The sequence below is a fragment of the Doryrhamphus excisus genome, linkage group LG10 (assembly GCF_037039965.1).
Source record: "Doryrhamphus excisus strain RoL-2023G ecotype Guam linkage group LG10, RoL_Dexc_Guam_v1.1, whole genome shotgun sequence".
Lineage (NCBI taxonomy): Eukaryota > Metazoa > Chordata > Actinopteri > Syngnathiformes > Syngnathidae > Doryrhamphus > Doryrhamphus excisus.
Window position 1 is genome coordinate 19,088,391 of NC_136366.1, and position 14,063 is coordinate 19,102,453.

At 46.1% G+C, this 14,063-nt stretch overlaps 1 protein-coding gene across 2 annotated transcripts in view; it reads right to left on the reverse strand.

Moving 5' to 3' along the window:
- Window positions 1–14,063, reverse strand: part of LOC131113394 (uncharacterized) — a 40,467-nt gene that overhangs the window by 24,689 nt on the left and 1,715 nt on the right. Inside the window, exons 2-3 of one of the 2 annotated variants that reach the window (XM_058064247.2) lie at window positions 2,848–6,431; window positions 501–572 (exon numbers count right to left, since the gene is read on the reverse strand). In XM_058064247.2, coding sequence (XP_057920230.2) covers window positions 501–572; window positions 2,848–5,705 — 2,930 coding nt within the window. In that variant the 5' untranslated portion in view covers window positions 5,706–6,431. Of the gene's footprint in view, window positions 1–500; window positions 576–2,847; window positions 6,432–14,063 lie in introns of both variants that reach the window. The other variant, XM_058064244.2, reaches the window with a different exon arrangement.

Below are 14,063 nucleotides of genomic sequence, written 5' to 3' on the forward strand. Positions count from 1 at the left end.
GGATTGGCTGGCTCGCCCGAAGACAGCTGGGATGGACTTCAGCATATCCCACGACCCTTGTGAGGATAAGCGGTAGAAAATGAATGAATGAATGAAGTGCCATCATTGACTATTTGTCATTGACTACCACTTTGAGGATCTTGTATTAAATGTATGGTAGCGTGTCCTCCAAAGCATTGCAAAAATTGCACGTGTTAGTTGTGTTGTTGTCCACCTCATTAGGCCCCCGCGAGGAAGAGAGTCAAGTGTGTGTGATTATAATTCGACACAAACGTGACAGTGAGCGCCGTCGCAGGTTGGACCATCGATACACAAGCGTGCTGTCACGCAAAGGAGCGACACATCCGCGGCAATAAAGCCATAAGACCCAATTCTTAAAAGTGATGTGATGCGCCGTGACAGCGTGATGCACCGAGACACGCAATGTGCTCTCGTGGCCTTACCATGTAATGCAGGCATGCAGCAAATAACCAACGACACACACATGCATCATTGCATACCTGTAGATGATGCAGGCGCAGTCCCTGCAGGTCCCGCAGTTCTCAATGTCCTGGCCGGTTCGGTAAGAATGTCTTCTGTTGAAAAGCACAGAGATGACATATCAGGGGTAAAAGGATGAGGTTTAGTGTGTGTGTACTTCTGCGTGCCCCTGACTGACTTAGGTGCAGACACTCGTGCAAAAATGATCAATCCTCTCTGTGAAGTCACCCCTGATGATTTTTTAATGAACAGTAACCATACCCATTCACCCTCCACTCCTCTTCCAACTCGGGCTGTTACGTAACCCGTGAGTCACTACATCACTCCGGGCATAAAATAATGCTTATGAGGTAAAAGTCAAGTCTGCATGCATTAGACCGATCCCTCATCACCCAATTCCTATGCCGGAGCACGCAAGAAGGGAGAAGCCACAGAAGTCTGCGTAGTGTTGTAGTGTTGGCAACGGTGCAAACGCCGTGATTGGGATTACACGCCTCAGACGCTTCTCCGTGGATACACATTCATCCATCCATCGCTCATCGTGCACTATGTCGTGGCGATAAGGCATTAGAGATGACTAAGAAGCTTACAGTAGATTAATTAAACGATTACGAGAGTCGTAAAAGGTTTACACTAAACAGCATCCGAAACCACTAACATGAGATTAAGATACAGATATTTTGGGGAGGGGGGGTGCATGTACGTATGTAGGGCCCATGTGTCATAAGTTGTTCAGCATGACTGACAGGAGACCTCATAAAAATAACTACAAATGCTCCCCCGTGCCTTCCCACCTGGCATTCCTCTCGATATTTCATGTTCCTCGTCTTGATGCTCAATGTGCTCCCCTGCAGTTTTTGCATTTTGGTGCTCACCATGCTTGAACACTGTGTTCTGTCCGTGCGGCATCAGTGCAAGTTACCCATAATGCTTGGCTATAAATGTTTGAGCAGTATCACAGCATAGCTTAGGCACAACAACCGTCGACATGGATTATTTTTCCCTTTTTGAATATCTCGTATATATTCTATTAAGTGAGCAGCGCAGTTGTTTAGCAATGGTACCCCACAACATCCGGACGGTTTGTGGGCTCACATCATAATCTAGTATTATCTGTAATGTTTACCAATGGGAAAAAAGGGAACTCCATTGGGAATTACAGTGTTTATGGTGCGGTTAATGGAATATCCAAAAATGTCTTCAGACGTGTTAATGTTTACTAAAAAATATATGTTTGTTCCATTTATTTCAATGTTGACAATAACAGGTTCAGTTAAGAGTAAAATTGTCTTTATTATGAACTGCACAGGTGGGCTGCACGGCGATCGAGTGGTTAGCACGCAGACCTCACAGCTAGGATATCCGAGTTCAATCCCGCCCTCGGCCATCTCTGTGTGGAGTTTGCATGTTCTCCCCGTGCATGTGTGGGTTTTCTCCAGTTTCCTCCCACATTCCAAAAACATGCTAGGTTAATTGGCCACTCCAAATTGTCCATAGGTATGAATGTGAGTGTGAATGGTTGTTTGTCTATATGTGCCCTGTGATTGGCTGGCGACCAGTCCAGGGTGTACCCCGCCTCATGCCCGAAGACAGCTGGGATAGGCTCCAGCACCCCCGCGACCCTTGTGAGGATAAGCGGTAGAAAATGAATGAATGAATGAACTGCACAGGATAAGCAGATAGAAAATGTGATTCACGGATAGATGGATTTGAGGCTGTAGTTTTTGTACTTGGATTTTATACGATTACCTTTGTGAGTGGCCCCGTTTGTTTGTTTTGCTCTGATGAAAAATTAGCTGTCATTGACTAAAACAGCAGGTACTTGGTCACACGCCGGCGTTGACTTTCCACACCACCAGCAGTTCATAACTTATGTATTCTGACTGAGTCTTAACGTCGGCTGCAGACGACCAGATGGCTCTTTGCACAACACATGGCCCCGAGGTGAGAGCCCCTGCTAGCCCTGGTTTACAGCTCCATTAGCCTGAGGCATCCAGTCATATTATATTTACAAGTCCAAATGTGGCATAGTGCCTCGTTTGACCTTAGGCTTCAACACATTTTCAAACCTAGACTCCTTCATTTAACCTCTGGGTTAAGTAAAGTTTGACACCACAATCCTGGTTGGTTACTCTTTAGTTTAGCTTTGATTTCATGTGTTCATGTGTAGGTGAGAACAGTTAAGTAGACGGTACTATTATTTCATCATTTCCCTTTTATGTTACAATACGCAATAGTAATTTCCCTCACTGAGGGTGTTTACCACCAAGTACATCTTTACGGACGATGGCATCATTTTTTCTTCGTAAAGCTTTCATGTCTGTCAGTTCTGTTAATGTGAACCACTAAAATGAAATATTGCCTCACCCATCTTTCTCGGCCTCCTTCTTCTCCAGATCTTGAATGACATCCAGCAGGACCTTGATGGTATTTTGGCTGGTCTCCAGAACCCCCTCCAAGCTGTGGAGCTGGTTCTGCAGGCTGCGGATATCGTGCAAGGGCCCTTTGGGACCCAGGAGTTTCTCAGTCACTCGGGCCGGGTCCAATTTACACCTGGCCCCAGCTACTAAGCCACCAAGAATTTCCTGCACCTGTCTTAGAGTGTCCGCCTGGGCAGGTGTCAGGGACTTGTCCCCAGAAATGGTGCACCCCTTGGCCCCAGCGCAGCCTTGCTGGTTTGGAGGGAGAGCGTGTTGACTGTTGGGGGCGTTGGCTCCTGCACAAAGCATTTTGTGTAGTACCCCAAGCTGAGCCTGGGCTGAGCTGAGACAGCTGGGCTTAAAACAGGCCTTGGCGGGAGAGGATTGCCTTTCTCCCTTCATCACACAAACCGGTGGAGTTTTAGCTCTCTGCTTAAGAGAGCTGGCTCTCTCACAGAGCTTTGGTGTGTCCGGACATTTTATAGCTTCTTTTTTCTCCTTCTCCTCGTCTTTATCCTTCTCGTTGGCCTTGATGTCCGCCCTGAGCATTGGTGTTCGGATTGCAGTGCCCGGCGGATCATTTCCAGTTTTGCGAGGCGTGTAGGGTGGTGGTGGCGGTGCAGGAGGCGGGAGTCGAATGCCCCTCTTATCCTGAGCGTTTAAGGGGGCCTGGGAAGGAGGGGTGTATGGCGGCGCTGCTCGAAATGTTGACGAGTACAGAGGAACAGCTTTTGTTGGCGTTGCACAAGCGTTGGGAAGATTGGGAGGATATGTTTTTATGAGTGGAGGTGGTGATGTGCACGTTAGTTTGGGAACGGGAGAGGAATAGGGCGCTATGCCGATGCTGACGGAAGAGGCGTTTTGCAAAGCTTGACATGGGATGTTGCAGTGTGAGACAGTGTGTATGAGAGTTGCACAGGAAGGGGTCGCGGGGTTCTGGGGAGGCCCATGTGGACGAATAGGGTGTGTAGTGGTGTAATAGGAGATGGAGGTACAAGATAAAGCGGTTTGAGTCACTATCGTGCAAGGTGTTAGATTTGTAGAGGGTGAGGTATTTGGAGGTGGATGCGTTGTATTGGGAGCAGTGGTCTGGCTCGTGGCTTCACATGGAGTCACATTAGTGGTTGGAGGAGGGGTATGACAGGTGAGGGGGGGTGACGATGCCATGTTTGGGATAGGGGAGGTGCCGTCCTGGTTGGAGCATGCTGGTGGTTTGGGCGATGGACTGGAGTGGACAAGGGGTGCACTGTTGGTCGCTGGTGGTGTCACATGAGTATAGTATGGGATGGGGTGCGTGATCACAGTCGGGGCAGAACAAGGGACGGGTAGTGTGGTGGGCGCATCTGGGGTGGTGCATGCTGGCTCGACTGAAGAGGTGCAAGATGGCTCAGTGCATACTTCAGGGGTCGGTGTCGGTGCGCTTGTCGGTGGGGGAGGTGTACAGTAAGGCACAGTCGTTATTTGCGTGGCGAGAGTGTCCTCTAACACATTTAGTGGTACAGGACTCTCCGATTTGATTTGCACTGATTTTGTCTCAAGTGGATTTGGAGAAGCACACAGGCTGTGTGGTTGTGTCTCCGACGGTGGATGGCTCGGAGGCAAAGGACAGGGAGCGTCTGTTTGGATATGAGTGGCGCGCTGTGCAGCATTTAAAGGTGGATCTGGTATGGAGATGCTGTTTTGAATTTGGACTGTGGATTGTTTGTCTTTCAAAAGTGGAGTCTGGTGTTGACCCTCAGTTTGACTTTGTGTAGTGCAATATTTTGAATGACCGGTGCACTCAGTTTGAACTCGAGCACTGCAGAGCCTGGTATTTGAGCTTGAACAGGGGCTTTCAGTCTGAGTGGGAGTGGTGCAGTAGTGCACTTCCTTTCCAGGATCGCTTGTCGTCCTATTCAGACGTTTTCTCCTCCTGACCAGTGAAGGAGTGACGCTTCCCTGCCGCTTGGGGCCATCTCGGCAGGCTGCAGTGGAACAATGGGTTGGCTCAGTATTGTGAAGGACTGATGGAGGACAACTGTGCCTGGAGCTTTTTGAGACAGCAACAGATGAAATAATGTCTGTCCTGGAGGATTTTGACCTCCTTTCTATCACAGTTCGATCTGTAGACCCCTGGGGACCGTTCTGATCCTTGGACCCCGGCAACTGCACGTGGTTGTGTGAAAGGTACTCATCCTGGGAGTCGTGTTCATCATCACCATCTATGCCAACGGAGTCACCCAGGCTGTGGCTACGTGTGTGGGTGGAAGAGAGAGACTTTTTCAGACATGGTGAGGTTTGGATGGCTGTGCTGGTGCTGGGCCGCCGTGTCATTGGCAAGGTCAGGGAGTTAGTCTGTGGTGGTGCCCAGCATCGACGTGTGGGGCCTGGTGTCAGTGGATGAGGAGGGGCCCTGGCCAAGAAAGCAGCCACAACCTCTATAGTGCTAGCCATGTCCCCACGCACTGCCCCCACCACTGAGGTTTGACCAAGGAGACTGTCTGTCCGTGGACCGTCCCTGTCCGCCCACGGCTTGGGGGATCTGCCGCTGTGTTTGCGGAGAGGGTGGGGGCTGTTGCAGTCAGCCAGTGGCCTTTGATGGCTTTCTCCCGTTCCACTATTCCCACTGCTGCTGCTCCCGTCCTCCAGGTCTTTAAAGCGGACCTGATGGGTGCGATTGCGACGCCTCTTGAGGCGACTTTCGATGTCCGGGGAGTCACGATTGAGCAGCACGGAGCGCACCGTCATGGTCCCGGACTTTTCCGCCAGGGCGCTCTTGCCGTTGGTTTGGCCAGTCAGCAAGTGGTGGGGCTCTTTGCTCACCATTGCTCTTGCGTCTCACTGCCCCCCACCATCCAAAGTCTCTGCAGGCAATGCAGTTATGTTGTGATGGCCTGGTTGTATCAGCGCATCACCGACGGTGGTCCTCCATTGGCCTCACAGTTCTTCAAACCACAAGCACACTTGTTCACTATCGGGTCACGCACTGCTTATTATCCCTTGTCTTTACTCCAAGGACTTGCTTTGCAGTTAAAATCGTCCTCAAAAGAAGACAGAATTACCATATTCACAACTCAATGTGAGGAAAAGTCCAAGATAGGTGGAGATTACAGCTATGAACACAAAGAATCAAGTCCTTTCTGTTCTACACATACAAAAATAAATATATGCAGCATGAATATTATTTATCCCCTCGGCTTCCAAATTGCTGCGTTGCTACGTATTCCCGTTTTTCTTCGATCTTTCCAGGATATGAACTCTTAATTGAGCTAGAACGATTACCACTGAGTAAGCAGGGAGGATGCAACCTGTCCATCCGTTTTCTGTCCATCACATCAGTTGGACGACCTCGCCAACCGCCTCGTCCCCCGAGCCCGTAGCGGAAAGGACGGCCAAGTTATGGACAGGACCGGCCTCTCCATCACTGCCTACGTCATTCAGCTTTTGTCGTTCTCACTTCCTTCTTTTTATTGCTCCCCTTCAACGCGCCTTTCTTCTCTCAGCCCTTCTTTCAGTGAGTCATTTCCTCGCCGTTCAATACAGTAGGAGCTCCTATAAAAACACAAAGGAGAGACAAAGAGGAGGTGTGAGAGACTGTAATTGTTCCCATATTATTGCATTTCCATTGAAACACAGCACGCTTGTTCCGCTGTATAATGAAGAAGTCATAAGGTAGGCAGCTATTTTAAAAATGCATGAGAGCCGGGACAACACAGAATGGAGGAAGAAGAGATCAATCAGCAAATGTAATGACAGGGTGGAGGTGGCAAAAGAAAAGGCTCAAGCAGCATGCAACTAATACGATGGAAAAAAAGGGAGATTGTAATTACGGCCCATTCACACTGGCTGCAGGCCGTACTTAAGTCTGTTTATGTACGTGTGCAATAATGTCATTGTGGCGGCGCGTGAGATGGCTCAATGCTGCTCCCGCTCTCGTGTTCATGTTGTGACTGTTGTCATATTCCTCACATGCGTGTGTCGTACGCAATCTTTCCTTTCCGCCGTGTTCCGTCGACGTCGTCAGTGGCGGCGGCGGCACTTATGGGGTGCTTGATGATGTGCCATGGTGACACCCTCTCTGATTCATCTGCTCGCTGTGTGACAGTCTGTCCACTGCGCTCGGCTGTGCTTTCATCACTCCGGATTCAGCACTCTGCCGCGGCCTCGTATAGGCAACACTTCCATTTCCTGTCCATCCTGCTGACACTCAGGACTTTGATTACGCGACCTCTATCTTGTTATCTCGACCGGTAGCCTGTGATTACTGACGGGCTAATTCTCCGTGCCCCCCCCCCCCCCTCCCTTCCCGCTTTGTCTGTGGGTGGGGTAATTAGCAACTCCTTCACAGCTCCCAGGTTATTTCGGGAGAGAGGGAGAAACACTCGAGGGGATGCCGCTGTTATTTACGTTTCTCTCTTTCTTTCCGACCTCGCAAGGGGAGCATCTTTGTCATATCCTAGGTCCCTGTTTAAAAGCGCACTTGTTAGGATTAACAATGATTAAAGACACAGCCTTGAGGCAAAATATCAAGCGTACACACTCGGATGCACTAATGGATTTAGGAATGAATGATGGGATTTCTGTTTATGTTATGTTCTTATCGCCGCGGTGTTACACAGATGAGCCGCTTATGATGATTCACCTAGAGTGCTAAATCATTCCGGGTACAAGGGCGAAGTATATGAGTAGCGCATACTTAGCAAGGTTAACATGATGTAGAGCAACAACGGTAATTTAATAGCAATAACAGTAATTTGACCTCAGGATAGCTGCTCCACAGTCATGTTGATGGTATGATACGGGAATCCCGGCTTTGTCGTTGCCGTGGCGAGTCACCCACTTTTATGGTTGGTAATATTGCTGGAGCAGCACGAAACAAATCTTGCATCCGTGAAACATTACTTTTTTGGGTATTGTGTTGGGCTTTTGCAGAATTTTCAGCATCCCAACCTTCTAAATATGTTTTTTTATTAGATTTATTAGATTATTAGAGCCCTCTTGACATAAAATAGCACCCCCATAGTCACCTTTACACTTGTATAAGCCAATATAGTAGATATGATTAGAGAAAATAAGTAATTTAAGATTTAATTTAAATAAATCTTGTGCGGGTTGCACGGCGATCTAGTGGTAGACCTCACAGTTAGGAGACCTGAGTTCAATTCCACCCTTGGCAACCCTTGCAGAGTTTTCTTCAGGACTCCGGTTTCCTCCCACATTCCAAAAACATGCTAGGTTAATTGGCCACTCCAAATTGTCCATAGGTATGAATGTGAGTGTGAATGGTTGTTTGTCTATATGTGCCCTGTGATTGGCTGGCCACCAGTCCAGGGTGTACCTGGTCTCTCGCCCGAAGACAGCTGGGATAGGCTCCAGCACCCCCTGCGACCCTCGTGAGGATAAGCGGTAGAAAATGAATGAATGAATGAATCTTGTGCTTGTTTCAATGAATGTTCCGGACCTTTGCAGGACAGGAAGTGATGTCTTGGGTTCAGAGTTTAGCCTATGTTTTTGTTTGGATTATTATGATAAGAATTGTTGGCTGTTGTGAGATCATTCAAATCTGTTGGTTTTGTATGTCACTAACATTACTGACACCGAGTGACCTAGTAGTATTTTTTACCTACTTTTATTCCACATATTGATATGATAAAAGTATTTCATGTTGTGTGCATCCCGGGAGCCACTAAACCCAATCATTCCTAATTCCTAAGTCTATTGACCTGGGATTTTCTGGCGTCAACCTTCTTGTAATAGGTCTACTTTTTCCTTAATATCCAATATCTCTCAAGTCATCTTGCAACCTTTTTTTGAAAAAAAAAAAAAAAAAAAACTCAACCTTCACCCTGACAGATTTCCCTCTGAGCGCCATCCTCCAGTCACAGAGCCATTACCCTTACTCATTCTCGGCAGCCTCATCCTCATCCTCTTTCTATCTTTCCTCCATCTCGCCTTTTTTCTTATCACACATGTCACTTGTATCCGTCTTGCTCCCGCCGATGCTCCAACGCAATTTTACTCACAACACCCCTCTCCCGCCTCTACGCAATCCCTACCCTCTTGATCTGCAAACCACCACTCCAGATAAAAAAATTTACGCTGACAATTTAATGAATGCGGACCCCGTTAATGGCACCCAGGCTCGCTCCCGCGGCCGAGGCCAGCCCTTCCCCATGTGTGACATTTTCATGTTGAGGTTTATTGGCAGACGAGAAATAAATCACCGGGCAGGAGGAAGAAGGTGTGCAACCGCATAATGCCACAGTAGAGCTCATAACTCTCCCAGGTTATTATTTAAGCTTTACCACAGCCTTCTTGCTACCGACGCTATGAGGTCGTACCGAATCTCCCCGTGCAGAGCCGCCCTGACTGCTTCAATTAACGCACCTTACTAAATGGAAGGGTTTGACAGTCAATTAACGTTTGACATAAAGGCAAAAGTGGAAGAAGAATCAAAGTTGACAAAAGAGAAGATGAATCTCCCCGAGCTGTTGGCCAGCATGTGGCTGGATGGGCTTGATTGCACTATATTTTGGATGGAGAAAGTCAGTGGCGTCATTGGGCCTATTTTAGGGGGGCTCCAGCCCCACTAAAATTATTTATTTTATTTATTATTATTTCATTTGTATTGATTTTTTCTTTTTTATTGATTTTTTTTTTTTTTTACAAATTTCATATAACAGGGTAAAAGCAGGCTAATACTAGCCTACTACTAGTAGTAGTAATAATCAAGAAGAATAATGATGATACTAATTTTAATAGGCTAATTAATAATATAATAATGATTATTATATACTGTGTGTACTTGTGTACATTTAATGATGGCCTAAAACAATTGAGTATCTCTACTAAATCTGTCCAAAAGTGGGAAAGTTATATCCCAGTTCTTGTTCCTTTTTGTTTTTGGGATTTTTTGAATGTCTACGACATTCATTCATATCCTGTGCATCTCCAGGGGGCTAAGCCCCCCCTGTCCTCAGAACCTAGTGACGCCCCTGGAGAAAGTTATTTCAAAATCCAAACAAGTCGGAGGTTGACGACGTCCTGAAGCTGATTGAGTGGCCAAGATCCACTTCGGGAGAACTGTTGGACTTATAACAAACAGCGATGTTCAAGATTTTAAAAAAACAACAACAAAAAACGTCACATCATGTCTGGCCACGCTTGGATTTGTCAGACAGCACAAAGATGAAGAGGAGGCAGCAGCTAGAGGAAGAGGAAGCAGAGGAGTAGACACGTTTGGTTATATTTAGTGACGTTGTGAGACAAACTAAGAGGAGTCTGACCGAGTGGGAGGCGAGGAGGCAGAGAAAGACAAGGCAAATAGAGGTTGGGGGTGGAGGTGTCAGGGTGAGGGGGGGATCGAAAGAGGAAATGTCACGGCTCGGGTTCAGTGGAGTGGTAAATCAGGAGCATCAGCGTGTCAGGGCATTTAAGGAGGAACTGGAGAGGAACTAAGAAAAGCTATATGATCAGTGATGGGCCCGGCTCGCACGCTGTCGTCACAGAAATTTACAACCATTGCGCACACGCGCGCCTTGTGCTGCTCGTCTTGCGTTCGACTCCCTTTGATGTGCTTGCAGGTTGTTATTTTGTCCGCTCAGCATTGTATGTGTGTGTGTGCAGCCTCATGGGAGGGGTGGGGTTGTTTTATTTGACACGCTACAATCGGCTAGCATGTTAAAATGCAGACCTGCAAGAAGGATGGAGCGGAGTGGCTAAGAAATTCTAACAAGAGCGAACAACAGGGAAAGAAGAAATAAATAAAAGGCAGGGGCGTCACTAGGTTCTGAGGACGGGGGGGAGGGGGGCTTAGCCCCCTGGAGATGAACAGGATATGAATGAATGTAGTAGACATTCAAAAAAATAAAAAAAATCGAATAAGGAACAAGAACCAGGATATAACTTTCCCACTTTTGGACAGATTTAGTAGAGATACTCAATTGTTTTAGGCCACCATTAAATGTACACAAGTACACACAATCTACACTGCAAAACCGCTGCTCGAGCTCTGCAACCATTCTGATCAATGATATAATAATCATTATTATATTATTAATTAGCCTATTTTTATTACTATCATCATTATTATTCTTCTGATTATTAGGCTAGTATTAGCCTGCTTTTGCCCTATTGTATGAAATTTGTCAGATCGATTAAAAATATGAAATTATTTAGGGGGGCATAAATAATTTAAGGGGGACTGTAGCCTCCCTAAAATAGGCCCAATGACGCCACTGATAAAAAGGCGAGGCGTTCTGTGGAAATTCCATCCATCCATCCGTTTTCTATTCTGTTTATCCTTACTAGGTTAGACCAGCTTGGGCTGTAGTCACACTTAAGTTAGTCCAAACGAACTCTGGTGCCGTATTCTTTAAAATACTTTTGAGAAGCTTTTTGTGACATGCGATTGGCTGGCAACCCAAAGACAGCTGGGATAGGGATGAAATTCCCCTTTCCGCATCCGCAAGCCCATGTGGGCAAATGATGTTGTTTTTGACTACCGGGACAGCCAAGGGGTGTCCAAATCCAGGTGTTGCACTCACAGTAGGCCATTGGAATGGTGTTTGGCCGCACTTAACAAAGGTTAACAAACATAAAGTCAGGCGTGTTTGACTAGTGTGAGCAGTCTGAATTTACCTTGAAAATAATGCCATCTTCCTCCCGTTTTTTTGACTAATCCAGACCAAAAACACGTTTGATTGGGTTAAAAGTCATGGTTCTCCAGTTTTAGGAAGCAGCTATCCAAAAAGTCTTTCAAGGGGCAACTAAAAGGGGGTAGACCCCGACCCCCTGGTTGATGAATTCATTGAAAAGATTTTTGTAGCTTCTGACAATAAGCGCCTTTGTGGATGTTGTTAAATCCAGGGAATGTTTGCAACTCGATGGGAACATAGCGGAGCATTTAGTTGCTCAAAAGCCAAATGTTTCCCTCGGGCCTTTGACGGAGTGAAAAACAGAACTGTAAGGAGAGTGATAATTAGACCACTCCGGGTGAATGCTAATGACGCTGTGTGTCTGCTTGGTGTGTCTGCACGGGCAAATGTTTGCGAGCAACATCGCTTTGAACATACGGACCGAGCAAATTATTAGATATTTGCTCGTTGTTTGCAGCCAAGGAGTTCAAATAGCATTTTAATTCGGAATCCTGCAAATAATGGATATCTGGAAGGCACTACTGCAATTTGGCTGAAGAGGTACATACGGAATGCTTTTCTAGGATCCGTACACGCCGCTTGTTTACCTTACTTTACCGGCACATCATTTTATGTTGAAATGTTCACATTACTCCTAAACACGTGATTAATAAAACTAACCAAAGAACAGGAGGTGGCGTGACAGTTGTAAACTCCAGTTTTCCTGAAGGAAGCCCAGACGGGTTCCGACTCTTTTAGGGTGCGAATGCCAGGAGAGATTTGTTCCATCTGTGCTTTGTGGACCAACATCCTGTGTTTGATATGAAATCCTCCATAAGTAGGCCAATAGATTGTGACAAGCGTACTTTGGCAGCAGTGAGGAAATGTTTGTGTGAAGGATGTCCAAAGTCAGCATTGTTTACTTTAGACTGCAGATTCATTGATCTTGTTGGGTATTTTATTCTGACATTTTGTGCTCCGACTGCAATCAAAATTCCCCAAATTCCCCTTAATTAGACAAGAGCAAGGCATGCAGCCACAGCATGACGTGCACCGAATGACATTTAATACAAGGGTTCATTCAAGAGGTATTGTTGTTATTATTGTGGGTGTCCTTGTAGCTAAATAAGAATGATGCAATGCACTGGAAACTACAACCACAATAAAACATATTCTCTTAAATGAACCATTTTGTGTCCACAAATGAAACTTTCGAGGGGGCATGAGAGGCAGGGAGGGCTTTCAATATCAGTGAATTTGTCGAGTGGTTGGCACGCAGGCCTCACAGCTAGGAGACCCGAGTTCAATCCCACCCTTGGCCATCTCTGTGTGGAGTTTGCATGTTCTCCCCGTGCATGCGTGGGTTTTCTCCGGGTACTCCGGTTTCCTCCCACATTCCAAAAACATGCTAGGTTAATTAGCCACTCCAAATTGTCCATAGGTATGAATGTGAGTGTGAGTGGTTGTTTGTGCCCTGTGATTGGCTGGCCACCAGTCCAGGGTGTACCCCGCCTCTCGCCCGAAGACAGCTGAGATGGGCTCCAGCAATCCCCCGCGACTGTCGTGAGGATAAGCGGCAGAAAATGAATGAATGAATGAATGAATTTGTCGCCCTTACTACTTGACTCACTTATGCTTCACTGCTCTCCATTTTTGTTGCATTTCGCTGATTTCAGTTTCAACTTCGAAAAATAATCCCACTTCACATACACCATCTTTTCGGTAATAACTGGGTTAATTGGAGACTCTAAATCAGGGGTGGGCAAACTACGGCTATTATTGTTATATATTGTTATATAATAATATTGTTATATAATAAATATTATTGTTGTTATTATTATTATTAAAATTTAAATGATAAGGCACTTTACATCAAATAAATGATCTCAAAGTGCACATATAGCAGACTCCATGACACTTAAAATATATAGTCTGATCCCCCCCCATCAATTTTCTTAAATCAATGCAGCCCCCGAGTCCAACAGTTTGCCCACCCCTGCTCCAAATTGTCCATAGGTATGAATGTAAGTGGGAATGGTTGTTTGTCTATATGTGCCCTGTGATTGGCTGGGGACTGGTACTTCACCTCTCGCCCGAAGACAGCTGAGATAGGCTCCAGCATCCCCCGCGACCGTCGTGAGGATAAGCGGCAGAAAATGAATGAATGAATGAATGAATTTGTCGCCCTTACTACTTGACTCACTTGTGCTTCACTGCTCTCCATTTTTGTTGCATTTCGCTGATTTCAGTTTCAACTTCGAAAAATAATCCCACTTCACATACACCATCTTTTCGGTAATAACTGGGTTAATTGGAGACTCTAAATCAGGGGTGGGCAAACTACGGCTATTATTGTTATATATTGTTATATAATAATATTGTTATATAATAACTATTATTGTTGTTATTATTATTATTAACATTTAAATTATAAGGCACTTTACATCACATAAATGATCTCAAAGTGCACATATAGCAGACTCCATGACACTTAAAATATATAGTCTGATCCCCCCCCATCAATTTTCTAAATCAATGCGGCCCCCGA